The 19,251-nt window shown below is 38.3% G+C and overlaps 1 protein-coding gene across 1 annotated transcript in view; it reads right to left on the bottom strand.

Moving 5' to 3' along the window:
* Positions 1 to 3,245: 3,245 nt before the first annotated feature.
* Positions 3,246 to 19,251, bottom strand: part of LOC134045954 (gamma-aminobutyric acid receptor subunit pi-like) — a 38,214-nt gene continuing 22,208 nt past the window's right edge. Inside the window, 3 exon segments of the mRNA XM_062496103.1 lie at positions 3,246 to 3,554; positions 9,053 to 9,246; positions 10,112 to 10,264. Of these exon segments, the coding sequence (XP_062352087.1) occupies positions 3,246 to 3,554; positions 9,053 to 9,246; positions 10,112 to 10,264 (656 nt within the window).

The raw sequence follows: 19,251 nt of genomic DNA, 5'->3' as shown, positions 1-19,251 counted from the left end.
GGCCACCGTGCTGAAAATGGGTACTCAGATCAAGAGATGGAAGCCCTTCTCTTGCATTTGTCATATGTGTTGACTGGAGTAATCAGATGGGATATTTAGTTGTTCATGTCTTAAAAGAAACTATCTAATACTGCCTTAAAATGCCTTCTTGTTTTATGAGAGGGTTAATGAATACCTGTTCTAAAATGTCACCTTCCTTAGTATTTCCCTCTTGATTTAGGTGAAATATTTCAAATACTCTCAAAGTATCACAGCTGGCATTACAGTAAGCAGGCTGCAGGAGATACTTACCTAAAGCATAGATGAATCAGAAAAACTCTAGATAATTGATGAAGAGGAAAGGTAGCAAGGATTAATACCTTCATATGTCTAAAATCTACAAAAGTAATAAAATATTCTATCTGATTAAATATCTCAGGATAGAATTTTATTTTCATAATACTTTTCCATTAAGAAAGAAAATAATATCAGAGATCTTGATAAGGTCGGGTGTGTTTTTCTAATTTTGCACAACGTTTGAACACCTTTGTGATGGCTGCTGAATCAATTAAAAGCCAGACTTGGGGACGTTCCACAAAGGAAGGAAAGTTTTTCCTCAGGCTGGCTGCAGCCTTTGGACCTGTGGAAAGCAGGGCACGTCCTGCTAACAGCAAAGCAAATTACACGAGGATGCTTCACCAGCTCCTCTTGGGACCCCCTTCACCTCGGGTCCCTCACTGCACATCTGCCTCCAGGGGTCTCAAAATACAGCATTTCTGAATTAAGACTCTGAGAAGATGTCTGATTTTAAAACATTAAAATCAAAGTAAGAATCTTGACTATCAACCAGAAAGTTGTTACCAAAAGTCCGAGGTCTTTTCATGAGATATGAAACCAAATTCATTTTCATTCCCTCAGCCTCAGCTTTGGCCCCTAGTGTTAGCCCTGAGACTTCCTCCTCTCTAATTTTCCTCTGAGTTGTAGCATTCAGTGAATTGTTCATGAATGCACCTTATTTAGGGGAGCTTTTCTGGCTGACTCCAAGGGATTTGGGAGTTTCTAGGACAGAATCCATGTTTGAACAGGGTAATTCAAATTACTTTCTTCATTCTTCATACACCACACTAGAAATCCATTGGGGACATCTTTTACAACAAATTCACATCGAACCAAGTTTTATTTCTGAAATTAGCAATTAATGCAGAATTATGAAAAGCAAAATAATGCTTTTGATAAAATAATCTGGCTGCGCAGTCAGTTCTTTCATGAAAACATGGGGGACTTCAGCGAATAATAATACTTAAAATTAGCACATCAGTGGGAAAACAGATCCTGATTTCAGCTAGTGCATTGTAAAAAAAGATGCTGAGAAATTCAACAGCTTTTAAAAATAATATTTTAGGTGAATTGTCTCTAAATTAATTGAAAGCTAAAAAACTAAATGCTTATTTTATGCCTGCAGTTAATCCTAAATTTAGTGTTAACACGATAGGTAACTCTTTGACAAGATCCAGTAACCATGTAAACTTCAAAATTAGGCAACTAAATACAAAGATTCAATATTTGTCTTCTGTGAATTTTATGGGAGTAAGAATTGGATAAAAAGCTGGGAGTCCAGTTTTACACCTCCAAGAAAAAATGTCATACAGCCTGTTCCTGAATAATGGGTTTAAGGTTAAATATTCAGTAGCAGAAGGTTAAATAAAAGAATAGATTCTTTTTGTTGTTGCTCATTAACACAGGCAACCTTTGTTTGATTTCTTGAATGTATTTACTTTCCTATGAAAGTCAGAATGGCCACATGGCACCAAGAGGCACTAGGCTGTTCTTGAAGTTGCATTGACACAATAAGCTTTGCAAAAGGCATTACTAATATCAGCAGAGAAACAAATTTTCAGTAGACAGCCTTTAGAAAATAAAAATACTGAGGGGATTTTAGTGACCCAATAATGGATTTAGACGGGAGCAAGAGCAAATATGTCTCACACTGGTATTTTGCACCTTCTTCCTTCTTGTGTCACCTGTTCTTCACAGGCAGCACCCCGGTGATAAGCTGTGTCCAAGACTGTCCATGTTAGGAGAGCTTTTTAATACATTTGCATGTGTGCAGTGAGTCTGATCACCAGAAATGCCAAGATACACAGTGCACAAAAGCACATGCACCCATTTATACCTTTATATGCAACAGATACATATATCATGGTCAGGAAAAAGGAATAATAATGAACACCTTTAAACTTCCATGCTTGCAGTGTAGGAGGCAGGCTTGTAATATCTGTCAGTGAAGTAACCACTTTGAAATAGTGCTACAGTTTTTCATCACCTGTAACCATTCTCTCATGCGGGTCATCATTTTATCTGTGTAAAACTTTTCCTATTTTATCAAGAATTATCACACTTGCAGGGTTTTCTTTTCTGTTCAAGTTTTCCACCTTTATGTGAATTCTTTTTAGCTGAATGCAGTTCAAGAGGATTTACTAAGCTGAAAATTAAGCATATCAAATTTTTCCTCTGCATAGTAGTTACCCAAGCAGTTTGACTGAGCAGAGTACAAATATCAGGATAAATTGCCATTTTCCATTTAGGATTGGTGAACAACTAAATCCTCACTCAAGGAAATACATCTCTCTGAATGTAAACCTTTTGGCTCCAGTCTATTTCTGTAGTCTGCACTGCACTTACTGAGAAAAGTCATTGATGACTGTGGGAGTTCTGTCTAAAGATGTAGAGGGATCTTAACACATATCTGTGACCTTACAGAGATGAACAGATTGTTTGGTTTGTGTTGGTAGCTCATGTCTTCAAAACAGTTTCTTGCTACATAGCAAAGCCACTTTGATCTGCGATTAAGCATTTTCTTATATAATCTGGAAAATGCATGCACTATTGACAAAACAAGAAGGAACTGAGTACAGAAAGCAGAAAAGGAAAACAACATTTTATTTTTACATTTATTCAGTGGAGTTCAGAAACAAGTATAATATAATTCTTAATTTACAAAGTTGAGCTTAAAATATATTTAAAAAAAATACTTACTGGCCTTTGATGAGTAGTTTCATATGGGACATGCATGCTAATACAAAGCCAGATTTGGATGACAGGCATTTCAAAGCAGAGAAGTGAGTTAACAGAATTTTCAGACACACTTGAAAAGGTGGCATTTATATCCCTTTATCCAAATGTAACTTCTCCATTTTTCTGCAACTTCTCCCCCCCCCCCCATGCCCACTTTCTAAACATTGAAGTAATATTACAAAATGAAATATTTAGAAATACAAATAATATACCCAATAAAGTACATTAATTATGATGAATGATAACGGGAAAGAGAATCTGGCATAGTTGTCTATGTGGTAAGGATTTTTAACATGGAAGCAATCAAAGATACAGAAAAGTCTTCTCATTACTGACATTGCTGAACTGCACACACTGTGTTGACTTCTCTCCCTTTTTCTGTCAATGCTGGTTTGTTTGCTTCTGTTTGAATCAGTCTCGTTCGTGTTGTCAGGGGCACTGCAGCTGTTTGTCACTGCTGCCAGGACTCCATTCTTCTCTTCTTCATCATCATCAATAATCTGATAGGAACAAAACCGCAGGTACTTAAGTGCATGTTTCATCACCTGTTTACTTTAGAGCTGCAGCAAATGGGATTTTTCTTATGACTCCTCTTCTGTCTCACTCCTTGACTCCAAGGACAAGCTCTTACATGCACCAGGCAGCTCCTTTCAGCTCTCAAAGCCCCCATTGATGGGGAAAACATTGACTTTAGCAACTCCATACAGCAAAAACTTTTGAAGGACTGTCAAGCAAATCTGGATTTGTTCAGATATGGGCAAGGAGCTTTGTTTAAGATAGCAGCAAATCCCTGAAATGCACAGCAGTAAACTGTCTTTTCTGCTCAGGGCAAATACCAGCAAAGGTTAGAGCCCAGAAAGTGTGAAGGCAAAGCCCCAGCCTGGAGATGGAGAAGGTGGGGGAGCTGCCAGACCAGCCAGTTGAGCTGGTTGCACTCCAAATCAAGCATCCCAGGATACAAGACACTCTCCTTGTGTGCAACTGGCTACTTCATCCTGGCACTTTCTGATAAAAATCAAGTTCCTTTAAAAATAAAGAGGGACAAGCCCCACCCACAGCTGATTTAATACTAAATAACTTGTGATACTTTCTGTCAAGTCCTGAAACCCCTGCTTTATGTTCAAAGTTATGCTAGGGTTAAGAATATTTTTATGTGCTTCACTGCATCAAGACAGGTCTTTGGAGAATGTTGTATAAGCCTTCTGGTGGGTTTTGTTTCTTTGATTAGAAATGGCTTAGAGCCATAAAGTTCATGTATGAAATTTTCACCCTTTGAAGTCAGTGGGTTTTCTGTTACTGACTCAGAGGACAGGATTAGACATCAGCTGCAGCTCCAGCTCTAAAACTTCCTTGGAATTTCTGGGGTATTTAGTTTGGCTTGGGATATTGCAGAGACCAACAGAAACAAGCTACAAAGACTGGCTCTAATTTTGTATCTAAACTAAACCTAATTATGCATACTTTGAGGAGGGATCATTTTATTTCAGGTAGGCCTACAGATAATTTTAATTTTCTCTTGATACTTTTATTACCTCCCAAATCAGTGGGTGGCATAAATGTAAGACAAGTCAAAAAAGAATTATTTGTGAAATGTAGAATGCAGAATCTCTTTCTTCTGACCAACTCACTTTTTTCCATTTGTATCATAAGAAACAGTTTACACAAGGACAAACTTTAGACAGGTTAAGATGTACATCCATGCCAGACAAAAAGCTCATTTAGGTATATCCCAGCTATGAAAGTAAAAGAAAGCTCATTAAGCCACCTAAATGATCTTCATGCTAGTTCAGAATTGCTCTTCTACCCAGGGTGCATGTGCACAGCACAAGCCTTGAGTATTCTTCATCTAAAAGTACTGACACCCTTGAAAATTAAAGTGGAGTCTGGACAATGTCCTCAAACTGCTGTGAATCTGTGAAGCAGAACAAATGGTGGTAGAAAAGGGATTATTACAGCTTTCCACTTTCAATTTTAAAAAAAGGCAAAAAAAAAAGAAGGATTTTTTATTTCAGAGACAAACATAGCTCCACACAATGTATCATCCTAAAAATACTGGCCAAAAAACCTTGGTCATCCTCCACCCCACCTCCCACACCTGCATGTGAAAGGCTGGGGTAAAAATTTGCCTATAAAGCATTAAGAGGATCAATCCATAAAACTCCAGTCTGAACCTTAAATAATCCCCAGGGCAGTACTAAAATTCAAACCTTGAGATTTTACTTGAGGCCTGACTCTGTTATAAATACCTCTCTTCTGCTTCAAAAAGTTCAGGCAGCTGAGGGGAGTGCTGGGGACAGCAGAGGAGCCTTTTTGAGCAGTGCCTGGCGCTTGAAATGAGGCACCAGAGCCACAGCCTAACGAATGCACTCAGCACTTCAAGGGTTAATAAAATAAAGGAACCTGACAGAAGAGTCCTGACTTTTTCCCCTGCTTTCATTTTTCATTACAACATCTGCACTTCAAAACCATCATGATTTGGGGCATTGCTCAGTTTAAGAGTCTATTTTTCTCTCAGGTAAGGCTGGCTACAAGTTGTTCAGAATTAGTTTTATTTCAGAGCATGAAAGGACATTGTGTACGTGCCACTTTTTCTTCCTCACAAAGGCATGTGAGCAATTCCCAGGAGGATGATGTGTTATTAGGCTGCTCTTGACTCCTTTCAGCTCCCCAAGGAGCAGTTCTTATTTAAGCAGAAAATATCATAAGCAGTGCATATGTACAGGATTCTATTTGCAGTGCAACAAGGAAGGGCTTTTGCAAAGCAGAGGGGAGTTTACAGCAAAAATGCTCTATCACATAGTTTGGAAAGGAGAGAGCTAGTCTAGAAGAGAACCATACCTGTGAATTTATAAAAAACTGAAGTCTTATAGAGTGGGTTTATCAAAGGACTTTTACAGATTGTTATGGAGAACTGAGCATGATGAAATACTGAGCTGGTTTACATTAAATAAAAAAACAAAATTGTGTCGTGTGTTCAGCTGTGGCTCCAATTTTTTAGATCATACTAGGTTTTTTTTCTGGACGCCAGCTGTCAATGAGGAAATGGCAGCTGGCACTAAGAAGGGCTCTTTTTAGATGACAAATTGGTACCGTCCAGGAAAGATGCTGTACATCACCCAAAAATCACAGTCTATGATGCCTGCTACTGTGGCTGCTGAGCAAAGTATTTGCTGACATCCAAGAGCCAACAGAACTGAGGAAAGTTACTAATTCCACTGGATAATAAAGCTTCCCAAGTTTAAAAGTATTTCAACCTAGGGTGTTGCACACTTGGACCTTACATGGTGCTCATAAAGACTGCATGAACCTTGAACAGAAATAGCACAGAGGCAGAACATCACACTTTTATATTATTTTCAGTCTTCACGCTGTTCTTCATTCTGCCTTAAAGATGAAGTTTTAGGTAAAAGACAGAAGAAACCCAAGGAATATTTCCGTGCTTTATAAGAGGGCACAATTAATGCCTTTGTACAAGAGTGAAGAAACTCAGGAGGGGCAACCTCTCCTTTCAAGCAGCCTGTTGCTCCGGAGCTGATGTGAATGGCACATTCTGCCCGACCTTCCTTGCAGCAGGTGGTTCCTCTGCTTTTGCCATTAGCTTTGAAGGTGTCTCTGTGGGTCCTGGCTCACATGATGTGAAACATTACAAGAAAATAGATACGATGAGCTCTTTTCACCAGTTTATGTTCTAAACTGGAGATCTCAGGGGCTTCAGAGAAGTTGGCCAGTGCCCAACTTCTTCAAAGAGCAAAGTGAGAAACGAGTACAACTAATTCCTATACAAGAGAGAGGGTGACATTTCCATTTCACCTCCTACGTTTATTTACATAATTCTGAGAGCAAATTTTCCATCAGCTCACATATGGGAATAACAAGCTGGGATGTGAGATTTCCAATTAACCTGTGTCCACAAGAGACTATGATAATGAGGACAACACGTTTACAGTGATGATACTCACACATAAATTGCTAAGTACCTGCTAGACAGTGACATGAGATTTTAGCTGGTATTTTTGCCCTTGTGATGTTTTTGTTTTTACAAGAAATGAGAAATACAAATCAGGTGTGCTCTCTATGACATCCTGCTCAGTAAGCAGTGCTTGCCCTTGGCTACAGTAGTAAAAGGACATGACAAGCGTTTTCCTTAATCTACAGATTCACAAGCTGATCTAGGACCAACAGTTGTTCCTTCTCTTATATCCCTATTGTTGTGTGGGCAAGAAGTCCATTTGGCTTGCTTTCCCACTCCTGATGCCCAGCAGAAGGCAGGAACCATGCCTGAAGTGAAAGACTATTCCTTCTGGTCATTAGGTTCATCACAAAACTTTCCCTTCTCATTTTACAGCTGTACCTCCACATACTTCCATGCACATTTTTGAAGTATACAAGTTCCCAGGTCCACCTTATCTGCAAGCATAGGTACCTGCTCCAGATGAAAGGGAATCTGACAGAGACAGGTGAAGGCAAGGGCAGTGTAAGTGCCCTTCGCAGATCCAAAGATGCTTAATCACCCAAGCACTGAAACACTTTACTTTCTTGCCTGAACCTCCAAGCAGCATTTTTCCCCCTACATTATGAGCAAAATGACAACCACTTCCTTCACAAGATGGACATGCTTACAGGGAGTTGTCACTGATGTTACCTTGCCAACACAAATTACTTGGCTTTCCACTCAAATCCTCATTCGAAATGAGTGTTTGCCCATTTGCAGACAACCCCCTGACAGATTTTATCACATAAAACCCACTGGGCCGGCTCATCTTTGTGGCCATTTTGCTGTCTTTCTCCACACACCTAACAACAGCTTTTAACATATTCTCGTTCGTTTACAGGACCTATCTTATCCGAAGAGCCAAAATCTCATACTAATTGATGAACTATCTAGACATAACCCCCCCACACACATATTGCCTGATCTTCAAAAGGTTTTGAAGCTCCTTCACTTGAGCTCAGTATCCTGTTTCTTGAGTATAGTGAGGAGCTTTGCTCAGGTGTTTGTGATGCTCTGTTCTAATTTGGCTCAAACAGTTAACAACCTTCCTTCTTCTGGACATTTATCCTTACAGCACTCAAACAAACTTTCTGCCTTTCTTTTCCTTCCTGTTATTCTCATTTGCCAAATTTTACTTTTGTCTATTAGTCCAGAAATTTCATAAGCTGCTTAAAATTTTCTATCATGCATATTAGGTTCAGTTCCATAATTAAAAGCTGCAAGACAATCATCTTTCAGCTTCCTTGTGATTTTTTTTTCCTTGCTTATGAAAGCACTGCTATACACTAGAGATGCAAGATGTGACAAAACTTCTTCATGAACCTGTCCTCATTATTTCAGCCACCACCATACTGAAAAATACCTATGTTGATTTCATCCATTTTTTATTTTAAATGTACTTACTTCATGGTATTTCAGAGTTGTGAGAAACTCTTTAGAGCCACAAAAAGCACTGTTATAATAATGATGCAGAAGGGAAAATGGATCCCAGTCTGACTTTAGGTGCAGCTGTTGAAAGAAAAGGTGAAAGCAGAGGGCTACAGGGACCTGACACACCCAGCACATGAAGACATCTGCCAGGACACTGACTCATGTTCCAGGCATGTGCAGGTTTCATAAATGGAATGTGAGAAACTCTTTTTTTTCCATACTGCAGTAGGGTCAAGTCACCAAACTCAGCTTAATTCTTGAACTGTGAGTAAGTGCTATTGCCTGGGAGACAATAGCACCTGAGGTTTTTGTGAGACATCCAGAACACTGATAAATGGCCACGAAGCCCATACCAAAAGAGAGAAGGAAGAGCGCTTCTGTTTGTTTGGTCTCTTCCAAGAAAGCTCCACGTATACAAATATGTTTTCCTTTTCTCAAGATTATTTTGTTTCCCTGTCTTAATCCTAAAAAATAATACCTTAAATACATTTACCATTAGTGCTAAGAGAATTCATTCTTTTAGGCAGGTGAAATTTAAATCTAATTTGTAGGTCGACAACCAAATAATTAAAATACCTTTGGAAGTTCCTTTGAGCTGAGTTGGTGCAGAGTGCAGAAATGAGTCACAGCATACTCTAACAGTGCTCCAAAGATGAAGCTGAAGCAGATACCAAGGTACACATCAATTGCCTTAATAAAGCAATTAGCATTTGGGAGTGAAGTCCTGGCTCCCATCATAAGTGTTGTCATCGTAAGGACTGTGGTGACACCTGTGGAATGCAAAAATAGATGTTCAAGTATAACACAGAGGGCACTGAGGGCCTCTGCTGCAGGAGAGTTTTCCCTCCTGGACCTGAAACTCCTAGGCTGCCATAGCATTTAATGGGTCATGTTTTAAGAAGAAGACTTTAAAATTAACTTGTGACTCTTAAGCTAAATGCTTAAAAAAGGTAACAAAAAATGTTAGCAAAGCTGGGAAGACTAGAAATTAAAATGAGAAAGATTTTGGTGCCATGGAATGTGTATTTATGATTAACATATTATTATTGCAAATCTATGCAAAAGGTCCCTTTAAGATACTCAGATACAATTTTGCTCAGTGCAATTGCCCACTGGCCTCATTCAATGTGAAATCCTTCTTTATTCCCTGTTCTGTAGGAGTGTTTTTTCCATCCCACCTGCAGCCTGATCAAACCTGATTTGCATTCTTTCCTTTTCAGAATATCCTTTATTTGAAATTAATTATATTTAATCTCTTATAATTCTCTTGTTATTCATGTGTTAATTAGTATGTATCATTAGACCTCACAAAAGCCTCACAATTGTCTGTGCATGCCATGTATTTGAATATGTTTAAATTATTTCCAAAATGACAGTTTTTTGCTCAGCTTTCAGCAGCCTCCCCTGCCTATAAGTCTCCTTCCTATAGCTGCAAAAGGCATTTTTTTCTTAGTTAAAGAAAAGCAAGGTTTTAAAGGGAATCCACATGATGTATCGAGTATGGAAAATCCAAAAAATTATTCCATAAAAGTCAGAAGTGTTTGCAATTTCAGGAAATGGAAAAAAAGTACATGCAATAAAGAGGGCATCTTAATGATCCAACCCTTGGTTTGGGTTGGGTTATCAGCTTCTCACCTATGCAGATCCTGGCTGGAACTGATGACTGGCTTATCCAAAATGATACCCAGGAGAGCACGACCAGAAGGATTGATGGTACATACGTCTCTAATATGAAATACAAGATGTTTCTCTTGAGTTCAAAGTGAAACACAAGTTTTGGGTAACGTCCTGTGGAAAGAGTGTGAAAAAAAACATTGTGAAGGTGCAATTCATAAAAACATCTTTGAAATAATAGTCTGCAATATTTTGGTGCACTACAATGTGATAAAAGCTTAACAAATAAGCTTATAAAAATTAAACATGGCACTGAAAAATTCCAGCTGAAGATTCTGAAGGAAACAATCAAATACGTAACATTCAGTCCCCATGCCCATAGTTTTATTAAAGACACCTTGAATTAGAATTTAAATGAAGATTAGTGAAGGAAAAAATAAATCCTACAATGCATGAAGAGGATGTTTCATTATATAACACAAGGCAAGGAAATTTGAAATCACATATGGATTTAGCTGTCGCTATTCATAACAATGAGTGAGCTGCTGTATGAACTACAGCAGTAAGAACTGTCATTTCATGAAGTTGGCACGGGCACTTACTTTTACCTATCTCACATATCCAGTTTATTTTTTTGTTGTTTGTTTTTATTTACTATTGCTCAAGATGTGGGTTGAGGGTACCTGCTCTGAAATTGCTGACCTACCTCTTATAACTCCATTTAAACCCAAGCAGTGTCTTTGCATCCTCACAATCTACTTTTCCTTTGTATTATTGCATTACAGTGTTTGTGTTGCTCTGAGCAGTGTGACTGTTGTGGCACAAATTATTTGCTTCTAAGTGAGTGATTTCAGATGAACTTTTGGGATCACAGAGTCAAATCCAGAGCTGTGCTTCATGAGGGGACAACACACTCATAAGTGAAGCCTGAAGTTCTTATCCAGCTCACTAACTGAGCAACATTTGGCTACGTTGAAGCACATGATCTGAAATTGTTACCTGTTCAATGCATTACAGGAAAACAAAATCTTGCTTTTTAAATGGGCAGAAAAGACTTCTAGTTCTGAACTTCCAGGTTACAAATTAAGCGTTACTAAGTTTTTACAAAGCCATTTAAACACCATTTGCATGTCAGTGAAGTATCAGCAAGAGATTAACGCTCTGTAGTCAGACACCTTTGGCTTCTTCTATTTTAAAACAAAACCTATTCCCTGGCACCAATATTTGCTTCCAGTGCTGCCTGCTGAGAGTCAGGATAGAGCAACAGACTAGTGAATTCATTTTAGCAACAATATAGGTAGGCACAGACAGGCTGTTTGTGCATCCCTCAGGTGTGCTGTGACACACAAAGAAGAGCACTTTTAAAGAGCTTGAAATGAAAGCAGTGGATGCCAAGAAATGTCTTACTGCTCCCAGATGAGAAAATGGATGGCTAAATTTCCACTTTTAAAAGCATTGTATATTGCATCAAGAGACCTATAACAGGATTTTTAAACCAGAAAGAATTGCAAGATTATGTACTCTGACCCTAGTCAAAAGCCACTAAATATCCTTAATTATCCCTTGCTTTGAACTAAATCATTTTTGTTGGAATAGAGTCCACCTTTCACACAGACATGAAGACTTAGTCTGAGGATATCTAGACACACAGCATCCACCATTTCTCTCAGGAAATAATTCTGTTTGCTAAGAATGAATGCCTGATTTCTAATATTAACTTGTTTTCAGTTTTCTGCCACATAGACCACCTCTTCCCTACTGAAATAAATAGTCCTTTGGTAGTCAGTGCTTTCTCCTTCCAAAGGTGAAAGTACACTGTATTTAGGGTTTCTCTTTGTAAAGTCAGTGTACTGAGACCCTCAAGTGTCCAATTGAAAGAAAGGGTACAAACATTGCACTTAATTATCTCCATGAGGCAAGAGGTACAAATATGTTTTACACCATTATCATAGTTTTTATGTGAAAAGAGGGAAATTACACCAGTGTACTTCTACCAAGGCTGTGACTTTTACCAATACAGCTGTTTCAGCAAATGTCATTTTGCTCACCAAAACTGATTTTAAATGTATGCAGACCAAAGTGAAGCACTCAAAAGTCAGGGAGTGAAAAACTTACAGATGACTGTGTGACCTTACTTTGTCTGTCTGCACTCATCTGTGCTCTGAAATGAGCACGGTGCTGTAGAAAAGCATTGAGCCTGTGCAACAAAAAGCTACAGCACAAAGCACATTTAGGGAAAGGGAAGCATATACTCCACAAAAGCTGTTTGTGCTGCTCTTCTGTGCTGACCACTGGGAAGGATGTGCTGCCTTCCAAGGGGAGTGAAGAGACCAGACCATCCTTCCTGCAGAGTGCCACAGGCACCTGGGATTTCCTGTGGTTCAGCCTCAGAAGTACTTGTTAAGAAGGAAAACTCTGAAACAGCCAACACAACCATACAATAACAGCCTCTCCATGTTAGTGCCCTGCAACTGCATCTCTATTTACCTCAGTAGAAAAGTCGAGTTGCATGGGAGGTTGGGACAAAATACCACATTTAAAAGCCACAGTTTGAAATACTCAAGTTTAGAGAAGTCCCTTGAATATTCTGGTGTTAGCAATTTTTTCTGATGCCAGAAATTTCTGAAGTAATGTGAACAAAGAGAAATAGAGATGTAACAGTTCATAGCTGAGTGGCTTTTTGGGGAACAAAAAAGAGGCATTTCTCCAACCTTAAGGCTTTCTTCTTGCCAGAATCCAAAGGCATAGCATGGACATGATAATAATAGTGTCAGCATATCTCTAAAGAGTTCAGAAGAGCTTTTATAATGGAAATTTTGAAGAAACCTATATATAGAATTCATCAGAGCTCCTCCTGTAATAAACTGAAGGAAGCAGTAGTTGAGAAAAAGTATTCAGTGCATACTTACCATGCTAAAGAAATGAGCAATGGGATAAAATGAAGATAGGGAAATATTGCAGTCCCTTTTTCATCTACACCACACATGTACCAAAAGTTATCATCTTTTAAAAGAACAGATTTGCTGCTCCTGCTGCGTGAGCTGCATATGAGACAGTAATGCTGTATCTCATTGCCTTTGACTGGCATATCTGAGACCACGGTGCCATCAGCCAGATCAAAATTGAAACAGGTTCATGAAATCCTAGTCCTGACTTTACAGGAGCTCAAGTTGTTGAGCTAGCTCAAGTACAGCTCAAATTAACTCTTGAAAACTGGCAAGTTTGTGACTTGCTTGCCAACAAAATACTTGCATTAAAATGAAAATATGTTCTTTCTTTCAAGTTTCTGACCCATGATGAATTTCACCTCAGTGTGAGACTGCTCTGATCTAAATTTTTTAACATGATAGAAATAATTTCTTTGCAGATATCAAACTGCATCAAAGGCACAGCATAAGCACTCACCGAAGTATTGAATTGCTCTGCGTAATAGTTTGTCAGATTAACCTGAATTTAAATGACTGCCAATACATACACTCTAAACACAGCACAAGGTGAGGTGTTCTGCTTCGGTCACCCCACAGCAAAAGAACATTAAGTTGAGTAATTTGGGCTTTGTAGAATTTAGGAGAGCAGAAGTACAGAAGTAGAAGCAGCTCTAACTTGTAGATGAAGAACAAACCCAAACAGCAGATGCCAGTCTCCATACCCACTCTAACCCTCTCTACTGTTAAGTACCCTAAAAAGTAGAAAAAGGTCCAGCTGACCACTGTTAGAGTGTCATAAAAGTTGTACCTGCACAGGCTCTTTCTCAGTAGCTGAGCAGGCCTAGCTCTAGGTATGAGTCAGATCTTTCTGAAGGCAATAAAAACTAGTTCATGTCATTTATAATTTGCCAATGAAGTTTGGCTTTTGGATTTTAAAATTATATTCTAATTTACAGCTGTGATTATCAGACACTTTGGATAGACTTGTTACTGATGATTCTATTAACAATGACAATTGCTACACTGCTTGAGAAATATACAAACCTTTGTTTTAAACCTTTTATGTATGTTTTGCTTCCTTTTCACCCTAGCTCATTAATTTTCAGATTATCCCATTTTTCCATGGCATCTGTTCCCAGCTGATGGCAGAATGCTGCATCTTTGATCTTTTCTGCAACCATCTCTGACTAGTGAATGGTAACTAAGGAAGGATTGATTCTCTGTAAATACTGTCAGCAGTTCATAATTTCCACTCTGAATGTTTTGGAACGGGACTGTCTTCCCCACAACCACTTTCTCTGGACTTTCTGCTGAACTCTACTCCAGTAAAAGACTGCTCCACATCACTCTTTATGTAAGAAGCACTTTGGTGTCCTGCACAGGGGTGTGCAGCCAGGCACAAAGAGCATCCTTTTCTCTCTCATGAATTATTTATGCTAACCCCTTGGGTGTCTGCTAAAATGTGTGATGTACAACTCACACAAGCACGTCAGTGTAATTCTACCAATGCATCATTTCCTTCTCATCTTGCATCTTTTAAGGACAGAGGACGAGAGAGCTTAAAATAGATTTTACTGGTATAACTATGCACTGAAAATGTAGTTTTCAGTATGCAATTTTGTTATTGCTTGTTTACAATAAACATAGGGAGTGAGCAATCAGAACAAAATATATAAGTTGTGCCACTGAAAGGCAATTCTCTGACTGCTGCAGGATGCTACGGGTGCCAATATAAATTACTAATATGTTATTACAGCCTCTTTGCCCCTCCCTCAGAGAAAAAAGTCTTCTGTCCTTCATAGTCTAGATCTTACAAACTATCTCTTTTCTTACTTGCTTTTCAGAGATGAACTAAAGGAAATGAATGTTCAGGCTGGGCTTTCCAACATGTGTTTCATTTTCATGAAAATGCTCTACAAAAAATAAGTTTGAAATTCAGATTTACTATGAATGAAACAAACCCTTTCATGTTGCACATGTGTGCACATATATTTATCCACTCAGTTTACAAAAAAAAATATTAAAAAAAAATGCCACTGAAAGTTTTCCAAGTGTTCAGGTGTATTTATGTCTACGCTGTAAAGAACTTCAGAGGAATTAATAAAAGAATGCCTCCTAATATCCTTGATATTCTTTCCATTCATTGCATTCCCATATGGGTTTTGTTACTGTAACTTTCTCAAAATTTCCTAAATTAATTTCTTTCTTGAGTGTTCTACATTGCAGAAGATCTCAGAAACGACTTGTGATGGAAAACCAACTCAAGTGGAAAATCTTGTTTACAAAGAGGCATGCTATGAGCTCAGATAAGTAAATTAACATAACATGATAACAGATAGATGTGCATAGGTAATAGTTTGAATCTTAGGTGAGGCTGACTGAAGAACCACCAGGTAGGATTATTACTCAATACAGCTCTGGGATTCTTTGTGAGCCCTGCATGGCAAAGAACATGTTCTCAGAAGTAACAATTGGAGAGCAATTACAGACAATAAAAGAACTGATAATGGGAACGGGGAGGTTATTCGGTGCACCATATCTCAAAAGGAAAAGTACTGAAAAACTTAGAAAAACTTGATTATTAACTAAATAATCTCCTGAACCTTGGGAAATTGCAGATAAGCCTGTAGGACAAAGCAAAGCAGTGCTTCTATTTAGAAAGAGACCGTGACTGATGAACATGCACTCTTATACAAACTTCATATAATCTCTATATAGTTTCTATATATTTTTACTTAAGAGCACTAATTATAAATGAGAGCAACTCCTCACTGATTTAGCTGTGACATCCCCCTTGAGAAGCTGATAGCATGCAGTGGCCAGGGGACCACAGAGCTTCAGTAGTGCACAGCCACACAAGGGCTGATGGGCCTCTAGCCCAAGGAGGCTGAAGCAGGATTTGAGATAGACATCAAAACCCTGGCAGCAGCTGCAGACAGAACAGCAGCCAGCTCCCTTTGCAGACTTTTGAACAAAGCAAATATCTTGTCTTTGTGCATCAAGGAGCAGAGATTTAATTTGTGCTTCTGTCTCTTCTTTCCCTCTGTTCTGCCAAACAAGCCATTGGAATATGCCAATTTCTTGACTTAACATTTTCAAAGAGGGGATGTGCACTGAGAGCCCTGACTGCCTGACATGTCTCTCCCTGCCTTTTGGGCTGAAGATTCAGCACTAGACCAGACCTAAGCAAGCTGAGCCTCTCCATTCCTGCTGCTGCCAAGGACTTGACAGGAGGGCTGAGCAGTGGGTGCAAGACTTAAGGGGAAATCCTGGAAAAAAAGCTATCAACAGCCAATTAGCATGAAGTTTAAAATTATGTTTTTGCTTCTTTCTCCAACTAAAAATGGAAATTGAGATTAATTATAAATATATAGTATATAGTATATAGTATATATTGTATATTATATGTATTATATTAACTATAGCTTGCTGTGAAAACAGAAGCATTTAACAAATGGGAATACATAGGGTCTGTCCTGTGCCCAAAACTGCTCCCTAACAAGATGACATTCCGAGAGTTAGTTAGGAATGGAGTTAGCATGTTGGAGAACAGGATTAGAGTTCAAAAATATCTCACCAAATATTATAACCCAAGTAAAACAATGGAATTCAACAAGTATGAAGTCCAGCACTCATATGGGAATCACCAGCTCCCAGAACTAATGGAATATGTGGTTATAGAGCAAAAAAGGAGTCCAAGAATTAGGAGGAATCACAAGCTGAACAAGGTCAAAAATGCATGATAATTTTCTGCAAGAAAGGCAAATTTCAGTCTAGAATGGATAACAAGGAACAGATTTCATGGAACACATTAAGTAAACCTTTCCATCCTCAGAGGATATCTAATGGGAACCCATTTTGGGGTGCTGCATACCAGCAAAGAGATGAGAATTCAATGGGAGAACAATAGCAAAGACAGTATATCTAGAAAACAGAGAAAAATGATTAAATTAATTAAAAAAGAGGAAAATCATTGGTTTAAGAAAAGATATATCAGTCCTGGAACAGTGAAAAGGTTGCTGAAAAATAGCAGGACATTCATCTTCAATATCCATATAATGGGTTTACAATGCAGCAAGGGAGATCAAGATTAGGCATGAGGAAAATATGTGTGGAATAAACACCAGGGAAAAAATCGTCTCAGGAGATTGTGAAGCAGACACTTTGGAGGTTTGTCTGACTTACTCCTAGAAACATCTGTCAGGAAGTAGGCTGCAGATACAGATGACCTTGCCTTGTGACACGAGAATTAGATTAAATGAATTTTTAAAATGTATTTCAGCCTTATTTCTATGACTATTTATACAAAAAGCTTCACTGTAATGGTCCTTCATTGCCTTTATGTTTTTCCAGTAAGAAAAGCCAGCTTTTAATATTAGCATTTGTTACTCTGAGAATGCAGGTGGTGTTGGCTGGACAGCTAAAATAAAAACCCAGCACCCACTGATGCAGAGAATATGGTTTGGGAGTCCCAAGAATTTATCAGTGTATGAAGAACAAGCCATGTAGGAAATGGTTCTAATGATTAAATTACCCATGTCCAAAATGAAATTGTTCTGTACCAAAACAAAATCAACACCAAACCCTAGCCAGAAATCTAGCTAACATTATTCAAAGTGACTTACTGTTATGTGATTACAGTAATGTGATTACTATTATGTGATACATGTTGTTCTACAAACAAGATTAATCCACAGTGTCCTTTTCTTAAATTTACTGAAGTTACTTATGCAGGAATTTTGCTGACTACATTTTAAATTTGGCTCTGTCAGTGGCTGCTTGTGTGTTTTGCACTGCTGTACAAAATTTCACTTGCACAGCAGCTGTACTGTCTGCTCAAGTTCATGGAGTATCAAGCCCTGATTGCTTTTTTTGCTGTGTTAGGAAATACTGCACACAGGTCTTCTCTCATAACTTTAGCTTTAGCCCTTTGAATTGTAGTGGTTATAAATAGCTGTTATTTATAACGTAATTTTTACTTACAAGCTACTCTTATAACTATTAATAGCACTAAGGAAATGCAAAGCATCATTTTTGCATTTCAAAATTGATTACACAGCTCCATAATCTGTTTTTTTTTTTTTAATATGGCCTACAGTAGGCACTGCTTTCCAAAAAATCCTGTAGAAAATAGCACCTAGTTCAGAATGACTCAATAAAAAATTAAGAGGATTAGGAGATTAAATTTTAAAAGTACTGCATAGCACTCGATAACATGGCTTTCTTGAGCAGGAGACCTGAAACAAGCAGGTGTGAGAAATTTTAATCTAATTAACTTGTGTGTCTTAAAATGTATAATTAAAACAAAACGCGGCTTTTGATTTCATACATAACTCCTGCCAACACAAAGGGAGGAAGAAAACATTTACTGAAAAAGAGTACAGTTCATCTGATCATGCCTCTTCAACTCTAATTGGAAACAAGAAATAAAACCAAAAACCAACCAACCAACCAAAAATAAAACAAAACAAAAAAAAAAAAAAAACACAAAGCAACATTTTTTTTTTCTTTAAACTCCTGGTTCTTTGATAGAATGTGATAGGAATTAAGCATGTTTCCTCTTCCACTTTCTTGTATGGTGAACAGGTCCTAATACCCTTCTGGGCAGAACAGCAGTAAAGGATTATTCCTCTTTGTTTGAACTTGGTGCTGCTCACCCAGAAGCTGTAAAGAGGAGGAAGGCAAGCAGATGTCACTTACATAAGTAACAAGAAACTCAATGATCCTAGAGCCTGCTGGTATATATTTCATTTCTACTTTTACATCCATTTAGAGAACTTCAACACTTTAGCCTGAATTAATACCTGAAATTAGATCACAAGTTTCTCTGTGTTGTGTCCTTAGAGCAGAAATACCCAGTAATGGAATAGAGAAACTAAGTTTCTGTGATTCAGAATTAGAAACATGTCCTCTGGTGAAACAGCAGTTTTGAAGGACGTGTGTGTTTTGATTTAAAGATCACACCCTTGCGTGGGTGTGCTGACTTGAGCAGAAGAGAAGCCAGGTACACAGTGAGGAGCAGCAGTAAAGGACCTGAGAGCAACTCAAAGAACAAAAAGTTGGGCAGGTCTTGAACTCTGAAATCCCTTTCAAAATCTGTGGAAAATGAACAAGAGCACACTGTTCCCTGAGGTTAAGTCCTGCAGTTAGAGGAAACTTTCTACAGCAGTTTCCAAGGCTCAGCAGATGAGCAGGTCTGGAAATGCTCTTGACCCTTCCCTGGGCAGAGGAGCC

Source organism: Cinclus cinclus, chromosome 7 (genome assembly GCF_963662255.1).
Source record: "Cinclus cinclus chromosome 7, bCinCin1.1, whole genome shotgun sequence".
Classification (NCBI taxonomy): Eukaryota; Metazoa; Chordata; class Aves; order Passeriformes; family Cinclidae; genus Cinclus; species Cinclus cinclus.
The sequence above is the reverse complement of the archived record's forward strand: the minus strand, read 5'-3'. Positions and strand labels throughout refer to the sequence as shown.